This window comes from Schistocerca nitens, chromosome 5, assembly GCF_023898315.1.
Source record: "Schistocerca nitens isolate TAMUIC-IGC-003100 chromosome 5, iqSchNite1.1, whole genome shotgun sequence".
Classification (NCBI taxonomy): Eukaryota; Metazoa; Arthropoda; class Insecta; order Orthoptera; family Acrididae; genus Schistocerca; species Schistocerca nitens.
In genome coordinates, this window is record NC_064618.1 from 280313215 (window position 1) to 280340299 (window position 27085).

A 27085-nucleotide genomic window follows, 5' to 3' on the forward strand; every position below is an offset into this window, starting at 1 on the left:
TCCTCAGTCTCCAAGCTCTCTACCCTTTCCACCCTCTGGTCCACTGGATTCAGGACTGCCACTTGGGAGGCGTCTCTGTGGCGTTCCTCTGGATCCCAGGACATGTTGGTATCCATGGAAACGAGGTGGCCAATATAGCGGCCAAGGCTGCAGTCTCTCTTCTTCAGCCTGCTGTTCGTATGGTTTCCTTTGCCGATCTACAGAGTGTTTTATGTCATCGTGTTACTCTTTTATGGTATGCACATTGGTCGACACTTCCCAATAATAAATTGCGGGACTTGAAAGCCGGTCCCTGTGCTTGGACCTCTTCCTCCCGAACTCGTCGTCGTGAGGAGGTAATTTTAACTAGACTCCGGATAGGGCACTGTCTTTTTAGCCATCGACATCTTTTAAGTGGTGAACCTCCCCCGCTTTGTCCTCATTGCTCTCAACTGTGGACGGTGAGACACCTTTTACTTGAGTGCCCCTATTTTGCTCCGTTACGTGCCCGTCTACAGCTGTCGCCTGATATATCTTCCATTTTAGCAGATAACACGTGCTCAGTAGATCACGTTCTTGAGTTGATTAGTCTCAGTGAGATGAAGTCAGTCATTTGAAGCTCTTTTTGGGGACAAACAACCCCCCTTCTATAGTGGTTTTTTAAGCTTTCCTCCCGTTTTTAGTTTTGCCATTTTTTTTTGAGCTTCGTTCCCATTGCTGCTGGTTTCCAGTTCGGTTTTTTTACCTTTTCCTAAGTCACAGACCGGGCGCTAATGACCGTAGCAGTTTTGCGCCCTAAAACCATTAAAAAAAAAAATCCTTGCAGTTGCTGATGGACAAAATCACGGCACGGGATGCCCTCCTGCACCAGCTGCTGGGTGTCCCGGTTTCTGATGCTCCCCCACACCCACTATCGTTTCCACCCTTTAACGACCCTAAGGAAGATGGGGAAACATACTTGCATCATCTGAAACATTATTTTACAGCATTTCAGGTCATGGCTGACTCCCTACAACGGTTGTCATTTTTGTCCTGGGCATCACCAGACACTTTTTTCTGCTCTGCAAGTTGGCACCGTTGTCAGCCTCCATGGCCCTTTCCTTTAACGAGATATGTGTGCTGCTAACTAACTGCTATTTCCACTGATACCATGTCATGGCACCTTGGCTTAAGTTCCACCAGTACCGTAAACAGCTCAGTCAGTCATACCATTCTTGGGTCACGGACTTGCAGGATCTCAGCCGGAAATGTGACTTCACTTGCACCAATCACTATTGCAAGGCGTTGTATGCAGACTCTTTGATTCACGATGTCATTCAACTGGCAACTGATCCAGAGGTCCGCACAGTTGTGTTGAAACTCAATAATCCCTCGCTGGAAGACATTGTGTGCATAGCCCACTCCTTTGAAATTGCACAAGCAGCGGAGAAACATTGTCGAGACTCCTCCTTGTAGGACGTCACTATGGCTTCAGAGCTGCTGGTTGCCCCTTGTCGGTGGTGCTTTTCCGCCCATTCTCGTGCAGTCTGTCCCCATCACATGCTCTGTCAGAAAGGTGCCCATCTCCAATCTGTCTGTCTGCAGCTGCTCCACGTGCTCCCGCCCCTCACCCATGGGGCATCAGGATACCGTACACAGTATGCGATCAGTCGTTCCACTGGACACCCCATTGACACAGAAGATGTTCCTTGCACATTACATTTTTAATGTGGACATTTGTTTCCAGGTCGATACAGGGGCCACCATCTCCTTGACCAATCTGGCAATGTATACACACCTGGATTCCCTGGAGCTGCCTCCCACCTCTTGGCAATTGGTCGCGTATGGTGATGGTTCTTACACCCTCCATGGGCAGTTGTTCTCGACCACCTATAAACATGTTCCCCAGCTCTTGACCCTTGGTTGACCATCCCTCGACTTCAAACATTTGTGGGCTCGATGCTTTGACACTGTTTGGCTTTTCGATTTCTGATGAAGTTAAGTTCATTTCCACTGCAGTCCCTTTCCTGGACCTTGACAGTCTGTGCTCAGCCTGTGCCTCTCTGCTTGTCTGACTTAGGGTGTGCTTCATACTTCCTGGTGCACATTGCTCTCCAGCCAGGTGCTCAGCTACAGTTCTTCTGGGCTTGACCCATTCTGGTGGTCTTATGTCCAGCAGTCAAGCAAGAGCTCGATTGACTGCAGGCTGCTGGCATCCTCGAGCCTATGAAAGTGAAAGTGAGTGCTTGGGCAACCCCGTTAGTGGTGATCAGGAAACCCAATGGCTCTCTTTGCCTATGTGGGGATTTCTAAGTTACAATCAATGCACTGTCCCTGGTAGAAACTTATCTGATTCCCCGGCAGAAAGACCTTCTCACCAAACATGCACTTGGCAAGTACTTCTCTAAGATTGACTTGGCGGAGGCTTACTACCAATTACCTTTAGATGAGGACTCCCAGAAAATCAATGTCATACACACGCCTTTCGAATTATATAAATACAAGCACCTTCCATTTGGTATTTCCTCGGTGCCGGCCATTGTCCAGAGGTACCTGGAGCAGCTCACACAGCCCATCCCGGCTCGTGTCAGTTATCTCAGTGACATTGTGGTCGCCAGCTGTACACACCACGAGCATTTGCAAAACCTTGGTACCCTATTTCATGCCCTGCAGGCCACAGGCTTATGCTGTCGACTGGAAAAGTGTAGTTTCTTTCAACCAGAAATCTAATACTTAGGGCAATGGCTCAGTAAAGAGGGCATTTTTCCATTGGATCACAATGTCGTGGCCATCAACTCATTTCCCGGCCCCAAGGATTTATCTGACCTCCCAGTTTTTTTTGGGCAAGATTAACTACTACTTAAAGCTTTTACCCCAGGCTGCTGACATTGCACAGCCCCTTGATCATTTGCATCGCAAAGGGGTGCCTTTCAACTGGACTCCTGCCTGTTATCAAGCTTTTCTCCGCTTAAAAACTATGTTCAAGTCCTCCCCTTGCCTTACTCCCTTCCCATCGGACCACCTCTTGGTTCTGGTGGCCGATGCTTCAGCCTATGGTATTGGTGCCGTCTTGGCTCACAAGAATGATGATGGCTCAGAACAGTCCATTGCATATGCATCCAAGATGCTATCCCCAGCACAGAGGAACTATTCTCAGATTGAGAAAGAGGCTCTGGTGATGGTGTTTGCCATTCAAAAGTTTCACATCTACCTGTTTGAGATGAAGTTCACTCTTCTCATTGATCACAAGCCTTTGATAATCCTATTCAGCCCAATTATGTTATCCGATATAAGCCCATCTCTCAACAATCCAATGCAGATGCCTTGTCGTGTCTCCCCTCAGGCCCTGATCCCGAGTTGGATCAGCAGGAAGTTCTCTGCTTTCACATTGATACAGCCTGCCAAGATACACTGCATGGATTTCCCATAGCAACTGCACAGGTTGCCTCTGCCACACACCGGGACCCCGTTCTGTGGCAGGTTCTCAGCTATGTGACCCATGGTTGGTCCATCTATCTGACTCGCTGGTTGAAAACTGAATTCATCCCATAGCGGCACCTCTCCCACAGGCTCTCGGTTGTAGTGGGTGTCCTTCTCATGGCTGCGGAGGCTGATGCCTGTCGGGTGGCCATCCCACTCTAATGAGCGTCATTGGCCACTAGAAAAATTATTTAAGTATTCCTGATAAGCGCAGAAAGAGCTAACAGACAGGCAGCCTCAAACCTTCTGCTGAAAAATTGATTGTAACTACTGTCCCCTACTCTTAACAGGTTCTCTTTCCTTCCTAGTATTAAATGATTTAAATAAATCTGTCCTTTGGTGTTACTTTTGAATATGAGAATTGAAACTTTTTCATCAAAAATTAAATATTTAGTACTGTGAATCTTAATTACTGTCTTCTTATCTGGAAAAGAGTAAATTATTAATTTTGCAGTAATGTGTGACATCTCCAGAGTGCAATTGAGTGCACCCAAGGTTAAAGTAGTTCTTAGCAGCCAGTGTAAGAAACAGCTTTTCAAGATCCGCATCGTAATGTAGCTCTGAAAAATTCTTGACGCTGTTATTGAAGAGCAAGTCAGACGGATACAATTCTGAACAACTATGATGGTCTGTGTCGGTAGCCCAAGTTCCATAAATTTTCGCTTTTCACAAAAGAGAATCTGTTCATTCTAAAATACTGTTTTATTAAACAGAGATCACACAGTACTACCTAGCATTCAAAATCCTAAGTCTTCTCTTGCTTGCACTTTGTATCATAATTACTAGGAGAGGAAAGATGAGCATAATATTCACTTCAGAAATGAGAAAAGTTTTACCTTTTAAGATAACAATTATTATTTCATAAAACATTCTTCCAAGTGCTGAACTATTCAAATTCAGCTTCTTAAAAGAGCGTATATTGACAAAAATTTACATTATCTGATATCTCACTGCAATTTTGGTTGTAATTTCCTTTTTTAACAATAGAAGTACACCGCCTTCGAAAATACGTCCTCCTGTAGTGAAGTCTACTATCAGGGGGGGAAAAATCATTAGTAAAGTATGGAATACACAAGTTTATTAAAAATCACGGAACACTAACAAACCAATGATGATGTTTACAATGCTGCTCACTCGGAGGCAAAAGTGATGTTTCATGTTATTTATAACTGAAATTTTCCCATTGTTTCTGTTTCATAATGTTCCACAAAACAATTAAAATATAGTCTTGCTCTACCAAATAGACCCTTTTACAGTATTTTACTGGTAAATAAACAGAATATTATGATTGGAAAATTCTTTATAGTCACCGCAGCACTCAGTATTTAGATTTGTGTCACAGTTTGCATTACATTCTATGAAGTGATACCATACCACCTATCTGTGCCATCGCATCCTGTGCTTGCTGCACTGCGGACGCCGAGTGACGTCCCGTACGAAGGCGTTGGCTCGCCGGTATGAGTATTGGCCTGGCGTTGATGGTGACATCGAACGCTCGGTCCTTGGGTGCACAGTGTGTGTGCATCACCAGGCCAGCTTGCCGCAGTCATTTGCCCCCTGGCCCACACCTTGCCGGCCCTGGGAATGCAACCATCTCAATTTTGCGGGCACGTTCTTGGGATCGATGTGGTTTCTCATTGTGGGTGCATACTCCAGATACCCGATGTGGTGCACACGGTGTCCACCGTGACCAATGACACACTCGTGGCCTTGGCTCACGTTCTCGCTATAGAAGGCCTATCTCGTACCTCGGTCTCCCATAATGGCTCCCAATTTATGGCAGACTCCTTCCACACATTCTGTGAGGCCAGCGGTACCAAACACATCCACACCCTTTGTTCCATCCATCCTCCAGTGGCACAGCAGAACAACTGCTCAGGATGTTTAAATAACAGCTGACAAAAGTGGTCGAATCCTCCATCACCGTGTCGACCCTCACCTCGTTCTCGAGCACGTACCGCACCACGTCTTCTGAGCCGCTCTACCGACCCTCTCACTGCTGCACCTCGGGCACGGCTGTGTGGGCCCGCTCATAGGGGTTAAAGGTGCTCGGACTCCCGCAACAGTAGTCACGATCCGTGGGCGGCATGTGACATCGGTACAGACACAGAAGGGGCTCCAGTGCTGCCACCGTAATCGACTCCGGCCTCGCACCCCTTCATGCACCTCGTGTCCCTCAACCCCTCGCCTCCTTGTGCTGTGCAGGGGGCCCTCAAGTTGGCCTCACTGCTGACAGACACCGGCTCCCTGCACGCGTGCCAGCACTCCTTTCTGCACCCACAAGGATTGGAGGCACCGTGCAATGCCCTGCCCTCCAGTGATGTTTCGACGGATTCCGTGGACTGCCTTTCCGACCCATCACTGGTGGTCAACAGCACAGGGTCTCCTCTTGTTCCCTCCATCTGCCCACTACGGCACCATTTGGGGCATTTTCACCCCTAAGCACAGGTTTCGGGCAGGAGGGATCCGGTGTCAGAAGGTGCGGAAGTTGAACGTGCGTCAGAGGGGGTGGACCTGGATACTCACTAGAGGTCTCCGTGCTCCGGCACACACCTGCACCACAAGCCTCGCCGTGTGAGTGCACCACTCTCCACACCACATGAATTCAGTCGCCAATTGTGTTTTCCACAGTCGTGTGGCACTACCCCGGCAGTCCTGGTACTTACCGTAGTCGTGTGTGCATCTTGGCCGTACTGCATTCCAGTTCTGTGTGTTGAAATACATACTGTTGTTTGGAGTGTTCCTGCGTTGTTGTTGTATTGCCGTGTTTATCACCTCAGGTCTTGCTTGCTTGCCTCATGTTGTGTCCAGGTCAGTCGTAGTGTCTGTCGTCCCCTATCATTCGTCTGTCCTGTCTGTTTGTTGTTAGCGATACCTCCAGCGGCTCACTCGCCTGGCGGCTTTGCAGTAATGGCATATTGTTAATCACAATGATTTAATCCTAGAACAGATAAATCTGAAATCTGGAGGGTAATAGTGTGACGTGTTTGATACATATTTGGGTTATAATTCCTGTAACTGTGTATTTGCAGTTCAGTTTTTCATTGTTATAGTATATATTTCATAGTACTGACTTGTATAAGCAAACAACACAAGGAAAACATATAGACAATAACATTCAAGCAAAAATCCCTTTCAAAATACACTCCTGGAAATTGAAATAAGAACACCATGAATTCATTGTCCCAGGAAGGGGAAACTTTATTGACACATTCCTGGGGTCAGATACATCACATGATCACACCGACAGAACCACAGGCACATAGACACAGGCAACAGAGCATGCACAATGTCGGCACTAGTACAGTGTATATCCACCTTTCGCAGCAATGCAGGCTGCTATTCTCCCATGGAGACGATCGTAGAGATGCTGGATGTAGTCCTGTGGAACGGCTTGCCATGCCATTTCCACCTGGCACCTCAGTTGGACCAGCGTTCGTGCTGGACGTGCAGACCGCGTGAGACGATGCTTCATCCAGTCCCAAACATGCTCAATGGGGGACAGATCCGGAGATCTTGCTGGCCAGGGTAGTTGACTTACACCTTCTAGAGCACGTTGGGTGGCACGGGATACATGCGGACGTGCATTGTCCTGTTGGAACAGCAAGTTCCCTTGCCGGTCTAGGAATGGTAGAACGATGGGTTCGATGACGGTTTGGATGTACCGTGCACTATTCAGTGTCCCCTCGACGATCACCAGTGGTGTACGGCCAGTGTAGGAGATCGCTCCCCACACCATGATGCCGGGTGTTGGCCCTGTGTGCCTCGGTCGTATGCAGTCCTGATTGTGGCGCTCACCTGCACGGCGCCAAACACGCATACGACCATCATTGGCACCAAGGCAGAAGCGACTCTCATTGCTGAAGACGACACGTCTCCATTCGTCCCTCCATTCACGCCTGTTGCGACACCACTGGAGGCGGGCTGCACGATGTTGGGGCGTGAGTGGAAGACGGCCTAACGGTGTGCGGGACCGTAGCCCAGCTTCATGGAGACGGTTGCGAATGGTCCTCGCCGATACCCCAGGAGCAACAGTGTCCCTAATTTGCTGGGAAGTGGCGGTGCGGTCCCCTACGGCACTGCGTAGGATCCTACGGTCTTGGCGTGCATCCGTGCGTCGCTGCGGTCCGGTCCCAGGTCGACGGGCACGTGCACCTTCCGCCGACCACTGGCGACAACATCGATGTACTGTGGAGACCTCACGCCCCACGTGTTGAGCAATTCGGCGGTACGTCCACCCGGCCTCCCGCATGCCCACTATACGCCCTCGCTCAAAGTCTGTCAACTGCACATACGGTTCACGTCCACGCTCTCGCGGCATGCTACCAGTGTTAAAGACTGCGATGGAGCTCCGTATGCCACGGAAAACTGGCTGACACTGACGGCGGCGGTGCACAAATGCTGCGCAGCTAGCGCCATTCGATGGCCAACACCGCGGGTCCTGGTGTGTCCGCTGTGCCGTGCATGTGATCATTGCTTGTACAGCCCTCTCGCAGTGTCCGGAGCAAGTATGGTGGGTCTGACACACCGGTGTCAATGTGTTCTTTTTTCCATTTCCAGGAGTGTATATTTGTTGTTGTACTCCCATGTCACAGCTGCAGAATAAAAACGAAATATAACATTTTATTGTATCACTAAAGTGTACATTCTATGCCATATGAATGTTTTCTTTGATCTCTGAAATGGAAAAATCTTGAAGTGTCATTTCATATAAAAATCATGTTAGTGTAAATGTGATACTCTGTTATGTCTTTTGTGTTCTTCTTAATCATCTCTTCTTAGAAATTAGTCTGTGTGTTTATTCATAGTTTCTTATCTATTTTCAGGGAAGTATGTCCCTGCTGTATCATATACAATTCACACTCAGAATCCAACTGCAAAACTACAAATTAATTTCAAAGGTAAGTAGTAATAAGCCTTCTGTTTTGCAGTATGCTATTATGCTTCCTTCCACACACACAATACTTTTGTGAGTGCTTGCTTGCCTATTGCAGGGCCCCAACCTTCACAGTGCTACTTCCCTTTCTGTGCTGCAAGCCTATACGTCCACTATCCCTTTCCCCCTCTGCCTTTCCATTGGATGGTCATCCTGCTGCAGACCCCGCTTGGGCATAGAACCTGATTTAGGACCCTAGTTTTCCATTTCACTTCTGGCACTCTCTACATCTTTTCATTAATAAATATATGGTCTTCATTGTTGGGTTCAAACTTCTACAATTCTTCCAAATTTTTCAGAAGTGTGGATCATGCATGGAAGACCACCAAATGTGGTGTCTGTTCCACCTTTGTGCCTTCCTTTCCAATAAGGTAGTATGTCAACACCCAGCCTGGTACACATACCATTGTGTGTTTGTCAAGTACCAGCACAGTGGTAACCCTCTGAACATGCAAGGATCACACTGTTGGTGCCTGAACTGGAAACTCCCCATGCATACCAAGGAGTACGTGCCTGTCATGACTGGGGCACTGGAGTTCTGATTACTGGCCCTTTAGTCATTGTTGAGGCATGGCAGCACCCATGGGGAAAGTGCTCGTTTGGAGTGGGTGGCACCATGGCAGATGACTTGCATATGAACTGGATGAAGCTTTACCCTGCTGGTGGTCATACGGCCTCATCACTCTTCGGAATGAAAGAACTCGTTCAATACGGAGACACACGACCCCAAAATGTTTCCTTCCCTGGCTATGCCTTGAGAGGACTATAGGGCTAAGTGACAAGCAGAGAAATACTCCCTTCCCCCCCCCCCCTCCCCCCCTCCAAACATGGTTTGCACAAAGACAGACAAAGATCCTGTTTTGGCTACAAAGCCTTTAATATTTGTAGAGAATATAGAGGACATGTTTGAGGAAGTTGCAACCATCTCCAAAATGAGGAGTGGGTCAGTTTTGATTAAAACATCCTCTGCCAGTGGCGAGCACGGGGCCCCGAGCCATTGCAGCCTTCTTTCTCTCCAGGGCTGCATTTCCTTTCCCTTCCCCTCCTTGCTCCTTTCCCCTCGCCCTCTCCTCTCCCTCTCTTGGTGTCCTTGCTTGCTTGTGATAACTGGATGACTTTGCAGTAACTGTCACTCCTCTTATAATCTAAATATGGTTCAAGGTATCCTTTTTCCATTATGACAGCTATTGCAGTCTGATGATGAGCTATGCACCAACCTGGAGTGATAGGGTGTACATTTTGTCTGTTGTGTTCATAGGGGAGCAAAGGACAATAGGGTCGCCACCGGCACCTTCATCTTGGTCTTTGAGGGCTAATCATTGGCTGAAAAGGTCAAGAAGATGGTATACCTATGTGATGTGAAACCTTATGTCCCCCCTCCACCTCCTCTCCCCTCATGTGGTGCTTCAGATGAATGAAATTTGGGCACATGTCTTCACATTGCAATGTCAGCTCAGTCTGTAGGACAGTGGATGATAGTTGCATGTGCATGTTCCTTGTGCCCCTCCCCCTGTCTGTGTCAGTGGTGGAGAGCACCATTCTCCCTGCTCACCAGACTGATCATCTTTCAGAGAGAAAAAAATAACAGAAATATTCAACAGCTGTGGGGTCTTCAGTATCACCCTCCTTGTATGTTGACAGTTTTCACTTGTACTATTGTTTCTCTAGTGTGGGTGTTGCTGAACACTGACTGCAGGGTGCCGTTTGAAAGGTTCAGTCACACTCCCTCACCCACGTTTTCAGCCACCAAGGTTCTTGTCGTGCACTTCTGTCAATGTTGTACTGTTCATCCACAACCAGAGCCTTACCTTGATGATCAGTTACTCAATGCGGTGGAGACTTATTACTTTTTGGGACTGGTTGGCATGATCGACATGGCTTCTCATTTCCACCAAGTTAAACGAAGGTGCTGTTTATACCTTAATACACATTGTTGCCTCAGCAACATTGGCTGGGTTGCACACTGCTCTATCCTTCTGTGGCTTTACAAAGCCCTGACCCTGTTCTGTCGTAATTATGGCAGTATGGTACATTCCCCCCAGGGGGTCCACAACTCTTTTGTGGATACGTGCGTGGCGAGCACGGGGCCCTGAGCCATTGCAGCCTTCTTTCTCTCCAGGGCTGCATTTCCTTTCCCTTCCCCTCCTTGGTCCTTTCCCCTCGCCCTCTCCTCTCCCTCTCTTGGTGTCCTTGCTTATGTTGGCCCCCACTATCCTCCTGGTTCTGTTGGTTTTACAATTCGGCTTTGTTGCATAATCATCTCCTCCTTATGGCATTCCTTGGTCCCCCTCTGGGGTTTGACCTCCAATTACAAAATTTCTCCTCCATAGTGTGAGCCATTTGGGGAAGAGCACCTTACCTAGTGTCTCCAACGTGCGCCCTCCTAGTACATTCCACCTTTTCTTTCACGTCGTTGTCTGATACTAGGGTGCATAGCCAGCACGGTAGCCAGCCCGTGTGGTGGGATCGCTATGTACCCTTTTGGTTGAGTCCCCTGAACACACAGGGATCACACTTCTGATACCTGAGCTGTGACCTCCGCATGCATGCCTTGGAGTGGTTGCTCGTCATCTTGGAGAATCGGAACTCCCGGCAATGGCCGCCGTGCCAGACGGCCCTTGCTGTGGCTGGGTGGCGCCCGTGAGGAGAGCCCCTGATCGGAGTGGGTGGTATCAGGGCGGACGCTATGCAAATGAAACGCATACGGGTCCAGAACTCTGGCCATTCTTCTGCGGCCGTCTCTCTGCGTGGAACTGATTCCTGAAGTGCTGCTTCTCTTGCCCCTTCGGCCTTCCCTTCCATGGCTATCCCCTGGGAAGAGGGTCAGGCCCGTCGGCTAGGGGCAAAACCTTTCCCCCGTTATCTAGTTTGCACCAGGACTGATGGAGATACTTTCACCAATACCAAACCTTTATTCTTTGTGGAACACATTGAAGACAAGTTTGGCGAAGTGGACTCCCTGAGCAAGATACGGTCGGGTTCGTTGCTGATAAAAACTGCTTCAGCTGCCCAATCTGCGGCCCTTCGTGCCTGTACCCATCTTGGCACAATTCCTGTGTCCATTACCCCCCACCAGTCTCTAAATATGGTACAAGGTGTGATTTTTCACAGGGACCTCATCCTTCAAACTGATGAGGAACTTCGGGACAATCTCGGACGGCGGGGTGTTCACTTTGTTCGGCGTGTTCAGAAGGGTCCTAAAGACAATCGTATTGATACTGGTGCCTTTATCCTGGCCTTTGAAGGGGATACCCTCCCTGAGAAAGTTAAGATTATGGTCTATCAATGTGATGTGAAGCCATACATCCCACCTCCTATGAGGTGTTTTAAGTGCTTGTGTTTTGGACACATGTCTTCCCGCTGTTCACAGGCCCCTCTCTGTGGTGACTGTGGACGTCCACTCCATGAGGGGAGTCCCTGTGTTCACCCTCCTGTGTGTGTAAATTGTCATGGTAGTCATTCTCCACGTTCTCCAGATTGCCCAGTATATAAGAAGGAAAAAAAGATACAGGAGTATAAGTCCCTCGATTGTTTAACCTACACAGAGGCCCGTAAGAAATATACACGACTTCACCCTGTGTCCATGACATCTAGTTACGCCTTGGTTACATCTACACCCCTTCTTCCCCCTTGCTTACCCCCATCCCGGACCCCTCTCCTCCCCCCTTTCCCTGCGGCTCCCACACCTTCTCCTCTGAGCGCTGCTCCCCCTCCCCAGCCGGAGAAGTGTTCCACTCCTTTGGCGTCTGCCGGTCAAGGGCGCCTCTCCCGGGATGCCCCTTCCCAGCACCTTCCAGGCTAAAGGTCTGCTGCCGCGCGACGACCACGAGAGCCGCGGTCTGTCGGCCCCCAGGTCGCCCGGTCTCTTTCTGTTCCTGATCTTGCTGCAGCTGGCTCCTTTATGCCACACAGCCCTCCTCGATCTCAGCCTGAAAAGAAGAAGAAACATAAGTCCTGGGACAAAGAGCCTCTGGTGTCACCGGAGGTCCCTTCCCCCAACTTCACAACCGGATTCTGACCTGTCATTCATGGATGTCGCCCCCTCCTTGTCGGTGACGGGTGGGGACCCGGCGGTATGACTGGATTTAGCGTGTTCAGCCCCCATTTAAACCATCGTTCTGTGGTTCTCCAATGGAATTGTAATGGATACTATCGACACCTTCCGGAATTGAAATCGCTTCTTTCGTCCTACTCTGCAGCTTGTGTGGTTCTCCAGGAATCTCATTTTACTGATGCTCACTCACCGACCCTCTGTGGGTTCCGTGTTTTCTGTCGAAATCGGGTCGGACCCCTGCGGGCTTCTGGTGGCGTTTGTAGGTTGGTCCGTACAGACATTGCTAGAACGTGGATTCCTGCGGTCACAGTTTGCAATCTTTATCTCCCTCCTGACAGGACTCCTACACCTGCTGCCTTAACTGCCCTTCTTCAGCAACTTCCTCCTCCCTTCCTCCTCCTTGGGGATTTTAATGCTCATCATCCCTTGTGGGGCAGTGCCTTTCCATCTAGACAAGGTCTTCTTATAGACCAATTTATTGCAGACCATGACCTGTGCCTTCTTAATGATGGATCCCCTACTCATTTCAGTGCCGGTCATGGTACCTTTTCTGCCATTGATCTTTCTCTTTCTTCTCCCTCTCTCCTCCCTTCATTACACTGGTCGCCACACGACGACCTTTGTGATAGTGACCATTTCCTGTTGATTATCACGCTCCCTTCGCGCTACCCGATGGACAGGTTACCTCGTTGGTCTTTCCAACGCGCCGATTGGCCTCTATACACTGCATAGGTCGTGTTTTCTCCCTCTGTCGGGTTGTATTGATGACGTCCTACGTGACGTGTCTTGACGTGATTGTTTGCATTGCTAGCCTTGCTGTCCCGCACTCATCTGGACCATTTCGTCGCCGGCAAGTCCCATGGTGGAGTACGGCCATTGCCATTGCCATCCGTGATCGCCGTCGAGCTTTGCAACACTTTAAGAGGCACCCATCCGTAGCCAGCCTTACTACCTTCAAACGCCTCCGCGCTAAAGCCTGTTATTTAATCAAACAGAGCAAGTGGATATGTTGGGAACGATCTGTTTCTTCCCTTGGTTCTACTGTCCCTCTGTCACGGGTATGGGCTACACTTCGCTCTCTCCAAGGTTGCCATCAGCAGTCCACCCTCCCAGGCCTTCACCTCCCAGATGGCCTTTTACAGACCCATTAGTTCTTGCAGAACATCTTGCGACCCATTTTGCAGTGGCATCAGCATCAGCCTCCTATCCAGCTGCTTTCCTTCACCAAAAACAGCGGGCTGAAGCTTCCACCTTATGTTTCACCCCTTGTGAGTCAGAATCTTACAACGAACCTTTTACTGAATGGGAATTTCTTTCTGCTCTATCTTCTTCTCATGATACGGCCCCTGGCCCAGATTCCATTCATAACCAACTGCTTCAACATCTCAGTGCTCCACAACGGCAATATCTTCTTTGGGTGTTTAACCGTATCTGGCTCCAGGGTGACTTCCCTTCTCAGTGGAGGGATAGCATCATGGTTCCTGTCCTTAAGCCTGGTAAGAACCCCCTATCTGTTGACAGTTATCGGCCAATTAGTATGACCAATGTTGTTTGTAAGTTACTTGAACGAATGGTAACCCGTCGGCTCAATTGGGTCCTCGAATCTCGGGATCTATTGTCCCCTTACCAGTGTGGCTTTCGAGAGGGACGGTTTTCAATCGATCATTTACTTCGCTTGGAATCCGCAGTTCGGCAGGCTTTTTCCCAGTGCCGCCATTTGGTTGCAGTGTTTTTTGACCTTCGCAAGGCCTATGACACGGCCTGGCGCCATCACATCTTACTTACCCTTCATCAGTGGGGTCTTCGGGGCCCACTCCCGATTTTTATCTGCCAGTTCCTGTTCCATCGGTCATTCAGACTTCGAGTTGGTACTGTTTTTAGTTCTCCACGGACCCACGAGACGGGCATCCCACAGGGTTCTGTCTTGAGTGTCCTTTTCCTCATTGCTATCGATGGACTTGTGGCCTCTGTCCCATGGTCGCCCTTGCCCGGTATGTGGATGATTTTTGCATTTGGGTTAGTTCCTCCTCGATGGCATCTGCAGAACGACAGCTCCAGGTAGCTATACGGCGTGCTTCTGCATGGACCCTCTCACATGGGTTTCAATTCTCTCCTTTAAAATCGTGGGTGGTCCACTTCTGTCGCCGTACTACGATCCACCCTGATCCAGAGCTCTATCTCGCTGCACAATGATTGCCCGTGGTCCCACAGTTTCGTTTCCTGAGTCTTCTTTTCGACAACAAGCTCACTTGGCTGCCCTATATCAGACTCCTGAAGGTAGGATGTTTCCGTAAACTCAATGTCCTTCGCTTCTTTGCCCACTCCTCTTGGGGTGCGGACCGTTCCCTCCTTCTCCATCTTTATCGTGCTCTAGTTCTGTCTCGCTTGGACTATGGTTGTCAAGTTTATGGTTCAGCTGCTCCTTCCACACTGCACGTGCTGGATCCAGTCCACCATCGTGGTATCCGTTTGGCCACCGGTGCCTTCCCTACTAGCCCTGTTGATAGTCTCCTGGTTGAAGCTGGGATCCCCCCCCCTTTCTGTTCGGCGGTCCCAGCTTCTGGTGTCTTATGCACTCGCTATCCATTCCTCTCCCACTCATCCTTCCTATTCTATCCTGTTCCCAGATCATGGACGTCGCCCACCCGACTCTCGCCCACGGGCGGGTTTACCGGTTGGGCTCCGCCTTGCGTCTCTTTGCCGTGATTTTCAGCTTCCTTCTTTGTCCTGTCTTCCCCTCGCTCCCTTCTCTCCACCCCCCCCCAACCCCCCCCCCCCCTCCCCCTTGGTTAGTTCCTTGGCCTCGAATTCAGATGGATCTCCGCCGAGGTCCGAAAGATTCCATCCCCCCGGTGGTGTTCTGTTCCTTTTTCCGCCAAATTTTATGGGAGTTTCGGGATGCTGTTGTTTTTTACACTGATGGCTCTAAATCTGCTGATCATGTTGGGTATGCCTTTACGTCCTCTGTTGGAACGGAAAATCATCTGCTGCCACCTACATGTGGGGTGTTTACTGCGGAATTGATGGCAATTTCCCAGGCCCTTACCTTTATTAAACAGTCCCAACACAACCGCGTTTTGTTATGTACGGACTCGATGAGTGGCCTTCTTGCTATTGACCGGTGTTTTTAGCGCCATCCCTTGGTCTCTGCCATCCATGACCATCTCGCTGATATTCACTGTGCTGCTTGTTCCATTGACTTCCTTTGGGTACCTGGCCATGTGGGTATCCTGGGTAATGAGCTCGCTGATCGTTTGGCTGGGGGAGCAGTCACTTACCCCCCGTTTTCTGTAACCCCTCCTGCAGCGGATTTACGGCTTCACATCAAATCCCACTTCGCACAGCCATGGGCCAATTCTTGGGAGGCTACTCCCCTGTCTAATAAACTTCGTGCGATTAAGGTGACACCAGGCCCGTGGCGTTCTTCCTTTCGCCTCTCCCAAAAGGACTCGACCACACTGTGTCGTCTCCGCATTGGCCATACCAGGCTGACCCATGGTTTTCTTTTGCGTGATGAGCCACCCCCACTTTGTGGTTGTGGAGCCTTCCAGTCAGTAGCCCACATTTTGGTTGAATGCCTCCCTTCTTTTGGCCCTGCGTGCTAAGTACAGACTCCCCCACACTTTACCTTTGATGTTGGCTGACGATTCCCGGATGGTCTCTCTGGTTCTCGGATTCCTCCGGGAAAGTGATTTTTATTCTCAGTTTTAAGGTTTTTAAATCTCTCTCTGGTGTTGGGGCAGGGCGGTGAGTGTTTGGGTGTCTCCCACTGTAAGCCGTGTTTGGAGATTCCCGATTCACCTCCCTGACCGAGATCCTCTTTTCTTCCCCTTTTACTCTGTTTTTACCTCTTTTTTTTTTTTTTTTTTTTTTTTTTGAGGATTTGTTAGTCTCCTTTTTCCATACATATTTCTACATTCTAGCGGTTGCACCTTTTAAGTCACAGGTGGTCTTGCCTATGCTGCTTCAGCATAGCGTTGGGTTCGTTCTCTTGCCGACTTCCCTCATTTTGTTTTTTACCATTGACAACATGACTGCCCTTTTACATTTTTACCTTTTTCCCTTTTATTGTTCTGACTTTCCTGAGATGTCCCATTAGCGGAATGGACCATATTTGAAACAAGGGACTGATGACCTTGCTGTTTGGTCCCTTCAACCTCAAACAACCAACCAAGTATGGTACATTGTTTGACACTGCCCTCAGCATTGCAATCAGTGGATCCCATACACTACTTTGTGGTCCGACTTGTAACAGAAGCCTTTTGAACTAGCCCTGTGAACAACCTAATAGCAGAGACTGGGATTCCTCCACGATGGATCAGGTGCCAATAACAGCTACTCACTTACGCTATACACATTTGCAGCTCCTTTAGCATCTGAACTACTGTCTTTTTTCCTAGTTGGGAGTTCCACCTCCCACAACAGAGACTCAAAACTGGGGTCACAATTGTAGTTAAACTACAGTGTCTCTGCTCTGAACTCACTGTCCCCACTGTCACCTCTTGTTAGGGAACATTCGTGAATGCTCCCATGGCATGTACCTTGACCTGTCTCGATTTATCCTTTGAACCGAAAGATTCAGTTGACCCCATGATTTTGTGACACCTGTTACTGGCTGTCATCAACGCATTTCCGGGATTCAGAAATGGTCTACACTGACAGCTCAGCAGTCCCGATGGATGAACCATTTTGCATACACACATGCAAGGTGCAGTGAACAACGCTCCCTTTCGAATGGCTGTAGTGTCTTCACTGCTGAATTGGTGACGATCAAATGAGACCCTAGCCAAGCTTGTTCTTGCACCAGCAAGATGCTCCTAATCTACAGTGACTTCCTGAATAGCTTTTGGGCTATAGACAAGTATTACCCTTGTCACCCATTAGTCACTACTATCCGGTATCTTCTTTCTGACCTCCATCAAGTGGGATGGCCATTCGCCTTTATGTGAACCCCTAGACATGTTATGATCTCAGGGAATGAATGTGCCAACTAGTTGACAAAGTTTACTGCTAGGATATCAATTTTGGAAACTCTACGCCTTCAATTGATAGAAGTCTGAAACTTGTAATGGTCTGCCCTCTACTCCCCAAACAAACTGAAGGTCATAAAGGAGACGACAACCCCATGGCAGTCTTCTCTTCATGCTTGTCTCAGGGGATCCATTGTACTGTGTCAGCTACACTTTGGCCACACTTGGCTGACCCACAGCTGCTTCCTCCGATGTGAGCACCCACCTCACTGCTGGTGTGGTGCCCGCCTGATGGTGTCCCACATCCTACTATACTGCCCAAATTTGGCCTCTCTGTAACAATATTTTAAACTTTATCATGCTGCCTCTGATACTAGTGGATGGCACTAGGGTAACTGACTGGGTTTTACATTTCATCAGTGAAGATGATTTCTACTCATCTCTGTGAGGTGGGGCATTTTGGCCTCATTGACCACTTGAGGGGTTGGAGGGGCACACCTCACCTGGTCTGACCCAGGGGATCCCTGGTGGCCCTTGCTGGGTGGTCTGGCCTGATTCATACCCTTCCCATCTTTTTATTCTTCTTATTCTTTTATATTTGCTTTTTTTAATGTTTTGTCTTTCCTAAAATTTTATCATCTTGTCTGCTCTGCTCATTTTCTTGTGGTAACAGTGGTCAAGATAGTGCTTGTTGGAGAGGGCGCATCTCCCACCATATACTATGCCCTGGGAACCTCCAACAGCATTCTGGGCAGACAGCTCACCCACCTTACTCCCTCTCACTCCTCTCCTATTTCTTGCTTTAATCTCTGCCTCATTGTATCTTGATTATTATTGGCCTTCCCAGGATTTGCCTTTAGTATCCTTCCTCCAAGAATTATTCCTGGTTTGTTGCATATAGGATGAAGGGACTGATGATCTCACAGTTTGATCCCTTTAACTCAAAAACCAATACATTCATGTGCATGTTTAGTTTCATACTTTCATATGCAATGAAATTAAATAATCTGTGAAGTCTTTAATATTAACTTGCAAATATTTGCAACTCTCAAATTAAAACATATGTAGATAATGACATGATGTATGATGAGTGTTATGATCTACAAACTTGGTGATTCTATTTATGCTGTGACACATCAGAATGGTGGGTAAATGAAACCAAATATTCACCTTATACCTCTTCAGGGACCTAGGGATTCTTCCATCTGTGCCTACACATTTACTTCCCAATGGTGTTTGTGGTTAATAATAAGAGTGAATTTTGGATGAACTGTGAAATGCATGATGACTATGCTTGGAAATAAAACTAAAGTAGAATATGCATCCCTATCTAGAGTCCAGAATAGAGGCAGTATACAGACATTGGACTGTGTTCTGTGTAAAGTTACATAAATGCTTTGTTTGAAGTAGTAAATAAAAACAGCAGTTAGTAATGTAATACGATGAGCGGGAGATTGACACAAGTCATTTGTTTTAAGCTTACCTGACAAAATGGTAGTCACCTTCCTTCAAAGAGGTAGTGAAATGGCGTTTATGTGTTGATTAGATATGTGTGGAACTGACAATGTAAGGTGTGTTGACATGCAGTTGGAATCAATGGCGGAGACAAGCTATTGTGCATGTATGTCTCCATGATGACCCTTAAAAGAAGTAGTTAAAAAATTTCATAGTGTAGCAACAGGACTGTCCAGTATGCCTACAAGGAATGGAGTAATACTCACTGCCACGTAACATTGTGTAAGAACAATGATTGTAAAATTATTTCAACTGATAGGGATATGAGAAAAGTATTGTGCTTTATCAGTGACAATCAGTTTCAAATCCAATATGAATTTTTGCTGTCAGTGGCTGCAGGTCCATTTCTGCCAGTCTCTAAGCAAATACTGTGAAGGGAACTGGATGCAGTTCACATCTTAAGTTGGATACTTCACAAAAGGCCATTGCTCACAGCTGTATGGAATGCTGCCTGTCTTCAATGGGCCCAAAAGCACAGACTGGACAGTAGCTAATTGGGTGCATGTATTGTCGTCTGATGAGTAAAGATTTTGCTCCTTTTCAAATGATGAAGGCCATCAATTGCACTTATGACCCACCAAGCTGTTTAACCTGCAGTGTTTGATGGGTGTAGTACAGGCTGCAGATGATTCTGTGATTTTCTGGTGGTACTTTTTTACCATCAATTTTACCCACTCATTCAGTTTACTGGAACAAGGATGTCTATTTCAACATTCTCAGTAACCAAGTATTGCCCTTATTTCTACATATTCATGGTGGGTATGCTGTCGACATTCCCATCAAACATACCAGCAGTGTTCACAGGACTGTAAGCATAGGTTCCTGATTTGACAAGCACTCTGACACCATACTGCACCTTGACTGATCTGCTAAATCACCTGACTTTAATCTCCTAGGTCAGGCTGTTCCAGCTCGTTGGCTCTGTTGTGAGCCACGGAGCGCTCCCTGCTCCAGGGAGCCGTGTCACTTACTGCAACCATTCAAGTGGGCCAGCATGCCCGCACATGGCATGGCTGGCTGAGGCAGGTGGCAAGGCAAGCGTTTTGATGTGCCAGCTGCATCTTACAAGATCGACAACCTCTACTCTTAGCTGCTAAGACATGGTGACATGCTACACCAGGAAATACAATGTTCAGGAAATAAATAAGAAACAACTGTTTTACAAGAAATTGCATGCTAACTTTATTGGGCCTCTGTAGCTTGACATTTTCTTTTCATTACAAGATCAAAAATATCAGGTGTCAAAGTGTCGCAGCGTTAATGCAGAGGATGGCCTTCATTGTTGCATCCTGAAGAAACGATCGTTCCTTACTTTTTGCTCTTTTCATTGCCGAGAAAAGCAGCTCACTACAATACGTAGATCCAATCATGCACATGATCTGAGCGGCATTGTTGTGAAGCTTGGGAAATGTTTTTTGCTGTAATGAACGATACCATCGTGACAAATCCATGTTGTAGTACCTCTCTTTCAACAAAGTTGAATTTTGCAAATCAATAATCTCCAATTGAAGTGACGATAACAAGTCATCAAGGGAAACTGAAAAAGGAGTACTGAACACCTTAAGTTCCATTTCCAAACTAGTGAGATCTCGGAATCGTGTTTCAAACTGTGTGATGAGCTGCTTTAACTTTGCTTGGTAATTGCCGAAAGTAGTACCTTCAGGTAGTTTTAAAGAAGCAAGACGATTGAAGAATGTTAAATGTCCATTACTCATCTGCCTCTCAAATAAACGTAACTTTTCTATGAATGCTTTGATCTGGTCATGCATGTCAACGATTAGCTGCCCTTTGCCCTGCAATGACAGATTTAAATTATTCAGCTGCGTAGTTACGTCAGCTAGGAACGCCAGGTCTGATATCTATTTTATATCTTTCAGACAACGCATTTCTTCCCCTTTCATTTAGAGAAAAAGGTATATTTCCTCACGAATGGCAAAGAAAACGTCAAGAACTTTTCCCCGACTCAGCCAACAAACTGTACTGTGGTGACGTATATCCCCATACTCCGCTTCCATATCTTTCAGGAATCCTTTGAATTGGCGATGATTCATACCGTGATGCTGCACAAAATTCACACACTTCACGACATCTTTCATTACGCCACCTAGCTCTACTGTTTCAGCACACAGTGCCTGTTGGTGAATAAAAGAATGAAGAGTCAAAATGTCTTTCCCGAATTCATCCCTGAGTTTATTTTTCAAACGAGAAGCAAAACCTTGGTGACACCCAATCATTTGTGGTGCACCGTCTGTTGCTACAAAATGGAGCTTATCCCACGGCAAATTCATATTGTCCACTGATTCACAAACAGCTTCAAAAATGTCACGTCATCTTGCGGTGTAATTGAGTGGTACCACATCCAAGAGTTATTCAGTTACTTGCAGCTCCATGTTGACACCATGCAAAAAGACTGCAAGCTGAGTACAGTCCGATATGTCGGTTCTTTCATCAAGCACTGGCGAAAAGGCAACAAAGCTCTCCGCTTTTTTCCTGAGCTGTGTCTCTAAATCCACTGCCATGTCCAGGATTCGGCGAGACATTGTTTGCTTCGACAGGCAAACCCCTTGAATTGCCTCCACCTCCCGTGGAAACAAACATTCTGCAACTGCTACCATGCATGATTTTACGAGTGGTCCCACCGAAAATGGCTTGCCACTCATCACAATGATGTGAGCGACCCTGTAGCTTGCTCGAATTGCAGATTCAGTAGTGTTTTCTCCACTCTCATTCACCTGAAAATTATAAACGCATTACAGAACACGAACTATGTTGCATGTTTTGATACCCTCCATATTACGAAACCATTTTTAAACTTACGTCTCCTGGTATGTCGTTCTTAAGCCTAGCTACCAGTTCTGTGTGCAATGCCTTCTACCTGATTGTAGTGTGCTGCATGAAGACGTATATAATGTTGTTATATATTGTACCTCTTCGCAGAATTAAATACTTTATGACATACAAGACACTGCGGACGACCATCCCTGTCAATGAATAGAAAGGTATCCTCCAATAGAGGTACAGGGCTCCCACAGCTAGTCATAGCTGTCATTGAACATGGATTATTGTGGCTGCATGTGGCCAGGGGGCAGTGAGTTCGCTTTCTCCCTCCTTGCGGGCTCAGAGCTGCCACAGTGAGCGCAGCGGTTCCCTGGAGCTCGGTTGGAACAGCCTATCTTAGATGATATGGATTGTTTGGAATAACAGTTGAAATATAGCAATCAACATACCTGTAATTTGGAAGCTCTATGGGATGTAACTGAGTGGCTTTTGCCCTGATATTGCATACCTGAAGGAACTTCTAGACTATCTCTTTTCGTGAATTGTTCCACATCCATGAAGGTTTTCTTTTCATGAAATATTTGAAAAAATTTTTGAATGAAACAATGGTTAGTGTTGTAAGGCACACAAACAAGAAATTTGCTTCTAACTCACTTAGTGCAACATATCAAAGATAAGGCGAGTATTTGACAGTTTGTTTCTTCTCAAGTACTTAAAATCCTAGAAGTGCTTTGATATAAAAAAAGGGCCCATTTCTATGAAGGGACTTGGATAAAGCAAGTCAGAACTATTTTGCTTCACTTTTGTCACTTATCCCTGAAAAAGATCCAGATGGTTAATGTGTAGGACAAATTGAGAGTGTTATATTGTCAAAAATAAGATCCATGGAAGCCAAAACAATCTGTGATCACAAATGTGTTGTATTCAGTTCAATAAACAGTTTCAATCATTATGATCAGCATCATACTGATATAAAAAAGAATTTGAATATAACAGAGGGAAACATTCCACGTGGAAAAAATATATCTAAAAAGAAAGATGATGAGACTTACCAAACAAAAGCGCTGGCAGGTCGATAGACACACAAACAAACACAAATATACACACAAAATTCAAGCTTTCGCAACAAACTGTTGCCTCATCAGGAAAGAGGGAAGGAGAGGGAAAGACGAAAGGATGTGGGTTTTAAGGGAGAGGGTAAGGAGTCATTCCAATCCCGGGAGCGGAAAGACTTACCTTAGGGGGAAAAAAGGACAGGTATACACTCGCAGACACACACATATCCATCCACACATACAGACACAAGCAGACATATTTAAAGACCATTGTCTGCTTGTGTCTGTATGTGTGGATGGATATGTGTGTGTGTGCGAGTGTATACCTGTCCTTTTTTCCCCCTAAGGTAAGTCTTTCCGCTCCCGGGATTGGAATGACTCCTTACCCTCTCCCTTAAAACCCACATCCTTTCGTCTTTCCCTCTCCTTCCCTCTTTCCTGATGAGGCAACAGTTTGTTGCGAAAGCTTGAATTTTGTGTGTATATTTGTGTTTGTTTGTGTGTCTATCGACCTGCCAGCGCTTTTGTTTGGTAAGTCTCATCATCTTTCTTTTTAGATATAAAAAAGAATTTGCATATTTATGAGTAATAGCATTATGATGAGTTACAATCGTGTAAGTAGTAACATTGATTTACGTGATCAAGAACCATTTAACAAGTAACATGCATCTCCTTGAACTTAGTAAGCAGGTAACATTTATAGCCATGATTGGCATCGTCACATAACATAAAACATGATAAAACTGTCATGAACATTCATGGCCCATGATGTAGAGCCACCATTAGCACATTGTGCTTACAGTGGCAGTGTGAACAGCTGCAAGAGGTTGGCTGCTAGGTGTCACTGACCTTGATGATAGTTTACAATGGCATGTTGCAGAGCCAGAGATAGGATGTTTACAATCAAAATGGGTCCACACAAAGTGTTTGTTAAAATTATAAATACCAACTCTCAAGTAGGTGTCTGCGACATACACAGTACATAATGAGATTAACTGAAAGTGGTGTAGCCAGATATGAAGGAAGCCCCAGGCACAACAAGCTCATGAAAACAGAGCCAAGATGATGTACACATTTGCAAGCAAACATTGGGTGGTGTGGGGACAGGGACAGAAAACGAATAGACATGGTCACAATATATCAGGACATGCAAGAACAACAGCCTGTCATACAGTGAAAAATAAGCATTCAGAGTAAATTCATTTTGTTCATTCACAATTTTAGTTGGGAGGTGTTTCTTGTATTTGTAGGGCTCTATTTCTTTCAGAAGATTAAATTAGCACAGTATATAAGACTTGTTTGCTGTAATCTGTGCTGATTACAGTATGCTTTTGTTAAGCAAGTGTAGTCCAAATGCAGTTTTGTTCTGCATATGTGTATGTTCTCTAAATCTAATATTAAAACTTCTGCCTGGCTGTCCAATATAAGATTTGTTACACTCGTCACAATGTATTTTGTTGCCACCTGAAATTGAATATTTATCATGTTTGTGACCTACTTTGTTTCTAAGGTGCAGTTTCAGCATATTATTTGTTTAAAAGCCTTGTCTGACTGTTGACTTCTTAAATTGTTTCTGTAGTTGTTGAGGCTTTTTGATAATATGTCATCCAGACAGAATTTCTGTTATTTTTATTGCCCCCTGTGATCTGTTTCTTTTTCTGTATCTTATATTATGGTCATACAGCACAGCTCCAATTTGCCATGGCTATTTGTTTTAATAATAATCATCATCATCTTCATCTTCATCAACAGTTTCTAGACCCAGACTGGGTCTGTTTGGGACACAAGCCTTGTTCATCTTATCCTATTCTCCCATCATCTTTCTGTGTTCACTCTGGTCCAATCCTCACCTCTCTTTTCAACACATTTCTCTACACACTTCAGCCATTTTTTCTTTGGTCTTCCCCTTGGTCATTTCCTTCATATCTCCATTTGGTGTATCTTCTTGGGAACCCTCTTGTTTTCCATTCTCTTTAATGTGCACGTACCACCTTAGCCTTGATGTTTCTATCCTGCTATGCAAGGGTGGTTCTTCCACTATTTTCTTTACCCTTTCATTATGCATCCCATCTCTCATTGTTACTCCTGTCCTATGTTTGAAGAACTTCCTTTCACATGCCTGTAATCTGCTTACATTTTCTTCATTATCCATGTTGCAGATGCATAGGTCAATATTGCGATTTAGTAACTTATATACATCACTTTGTTGCTGTTTCGTGCGACGTCTTTGTTCCAAATCAGGCTCCTAACACTTCACAGAAATGTTTCTGCTGTATACCACATTCACTGATCTCTTTCTCATTTCTTCCACTTTCCTCTATCACACTTCTCAAATATTTGACACTTTCCACAGTTTTCAATAGTTCACCTCCAGTCCTTATTCTGCATTGGTCTATCTTTCTTTTTAGTTTTAACCAGGACCTCACATTTGTTTACATTAAATCTCATCCTATACTGTCTCACATATTCTTCTCAAGCATCCAGCTGTTCCTGAATCTCCCCCTCCTTATTACACCAGATCATAAAGTCATCTGTGAACACCGCTGTTTTCATCTTGTCTTCTCCACAGTACATTTCATTCACTCTGTCTGTTGCCTCTTTTTCCATTTTTCTTGTATAGTGCTGCCCCGACCTTTCTTGTGCTCTCTATAAAATTGCTTCTCTATATCTAGAAAGGCCATCACAAGGTCTTCCCCAAGTTCATGGAGGTGCTACTAGAGCTGCTTCACAGCAGATACGAAGTCTACAGTTGACCTCCAATGTCTGAAGCCATTCTGTTCCTCTCTGTTCTCGACCCTTGTTCAGATTCTGTTGTCCAGGATCTTTTCATATACTGTGGCACAGTTTGGTATGAGTGACTCCCATGTAGTTTCTACAATCCTTTCTATTCCTTTCATGAACATAGGAACAAATAGTGCCCTCTTTCAATCTTCTGGAATCTTCTTCTGATTCCACACCACCCTCATTACATCTACATCTACATCCATACTCTGCAAGCCACCTGATGGTGTGTGGCGGAGAGTACTTTGAGTACCTCTATCGGTTCTCCCTTCTGTTCCAGTCTCGTATTGTTTGTGGAAAGAAAGATTGTCGGTATGCCTCTGTGTGGGCTGTAATCTCTTTGATTTTATCCTCATGGTCTCTTCATGCAATATATTTAGGAGAGAGCAATATACTGCTTGACTCCTTGGTGAAGGTATGTTCTCGAAACTTCAACAAAAGCCCGTACTGAGCTACTGAGCATCTCTCTTGCAAAGTCTTCCACTGGAGTTTATCTGTCATCTCCGTTACGCTTTCGTGATTACTAAATGATACTGTAATGAAGTGCTCTGCTCTCCTTTGGATCTTCTCTATCTCTTCTATCAACCCTCTCTGTTACAGATCCCACACCGGTGAGCAGTATTCAAGCAGTGGGCAAACAAGTGTACTGTAACCTACTTCCTTTGTTTTCGGATTGCATTTCCTTAGGATTCTTCCAGTGAATCTGTCTGGCATCTGCTTTACTGACGATTAATTTTATATGGTCATTCCATTTTAAATCACTCCTAATGCTTACTCCAAGATAATTTATGGAATTAACTGCTGCTTCCAGTTGCTGACCTGCTATATTGTAGCTAAATGATAAAGGATCTTTCTTTCTATGTATTTGCAGCACATTACACTTCTCTACCTTGAGATTCAATTGCCACTCCCTGCACCATGCGTCAATTCGTTGCAGATCCTCCTGCATTTCAGTACAGTGTTCCATTGTTGCAGCCTCTCGATATACTACAGCATCATCCGCAAAAAGCCTCAGTGAACTTCTGATGTTATTGACAAGGTCATTTATATATATTGTGAATAGCAACGGTCCCACGACACTCCCCTGCGGCACACCCAAAATCACTCCCACATTGGCAGACCTCTCTCCATTGAGAATGACATGCTGCGTTCTGTTATCTAGGAACTCTTCAATCCAATCACACAATTGGTCTGATAGTCCATATGCTCTTACTTTGTTCATTAAACGACTGTGGGGAACTGTAACAAACACCTTGTGGAAGTCAAGGAACACGGCATCTACCTGGGAACCCGTGTCTATAGCCCTCTGAGTCTCGTGGACAAATAGCGCGAGCTGGGTTTCACACGACCGTCTTTTTCGAAACCCATGCTGATTCCTACAGAGTAGATTTCTAGTCTCCAGAAAAGTCATTATACTCGAACTTAATACGTGTTCCAAAATTCTACAACTGATCGACGTTAGAGATATAGGTTATAGTTCTGCACATCTGTTCGACGTCCCTTCTTGAAAAAGGGGATGATCTGTGCCCTTTTCCAATCTTTTGGAACATTTCACTCT

The 27085-nt window shown here is 46.1% G+C and overlaps 1 protein-coding gene across 1 annotated transcript in view; it reads left to right on the top strand.

The window, feature by feature from the left end:
- LOC126259933 (venom serine carboxypeptidase) overlaps positions 1-27085 on the top strand; it is a 136046-nt gene that overhangs the window by 42755 nt on the left and 66206 nt on the right. Inside the window, exon 4 of the mRNA XM_049957025.1 lies at positions 8265-8339. Coding sequence (XP_049812982.1) covers positions 8265-8339 — 75 coding nt within the window. The remainder of the gene's footprint in view (positions 1-8264; positions 8340-27085) is intronic.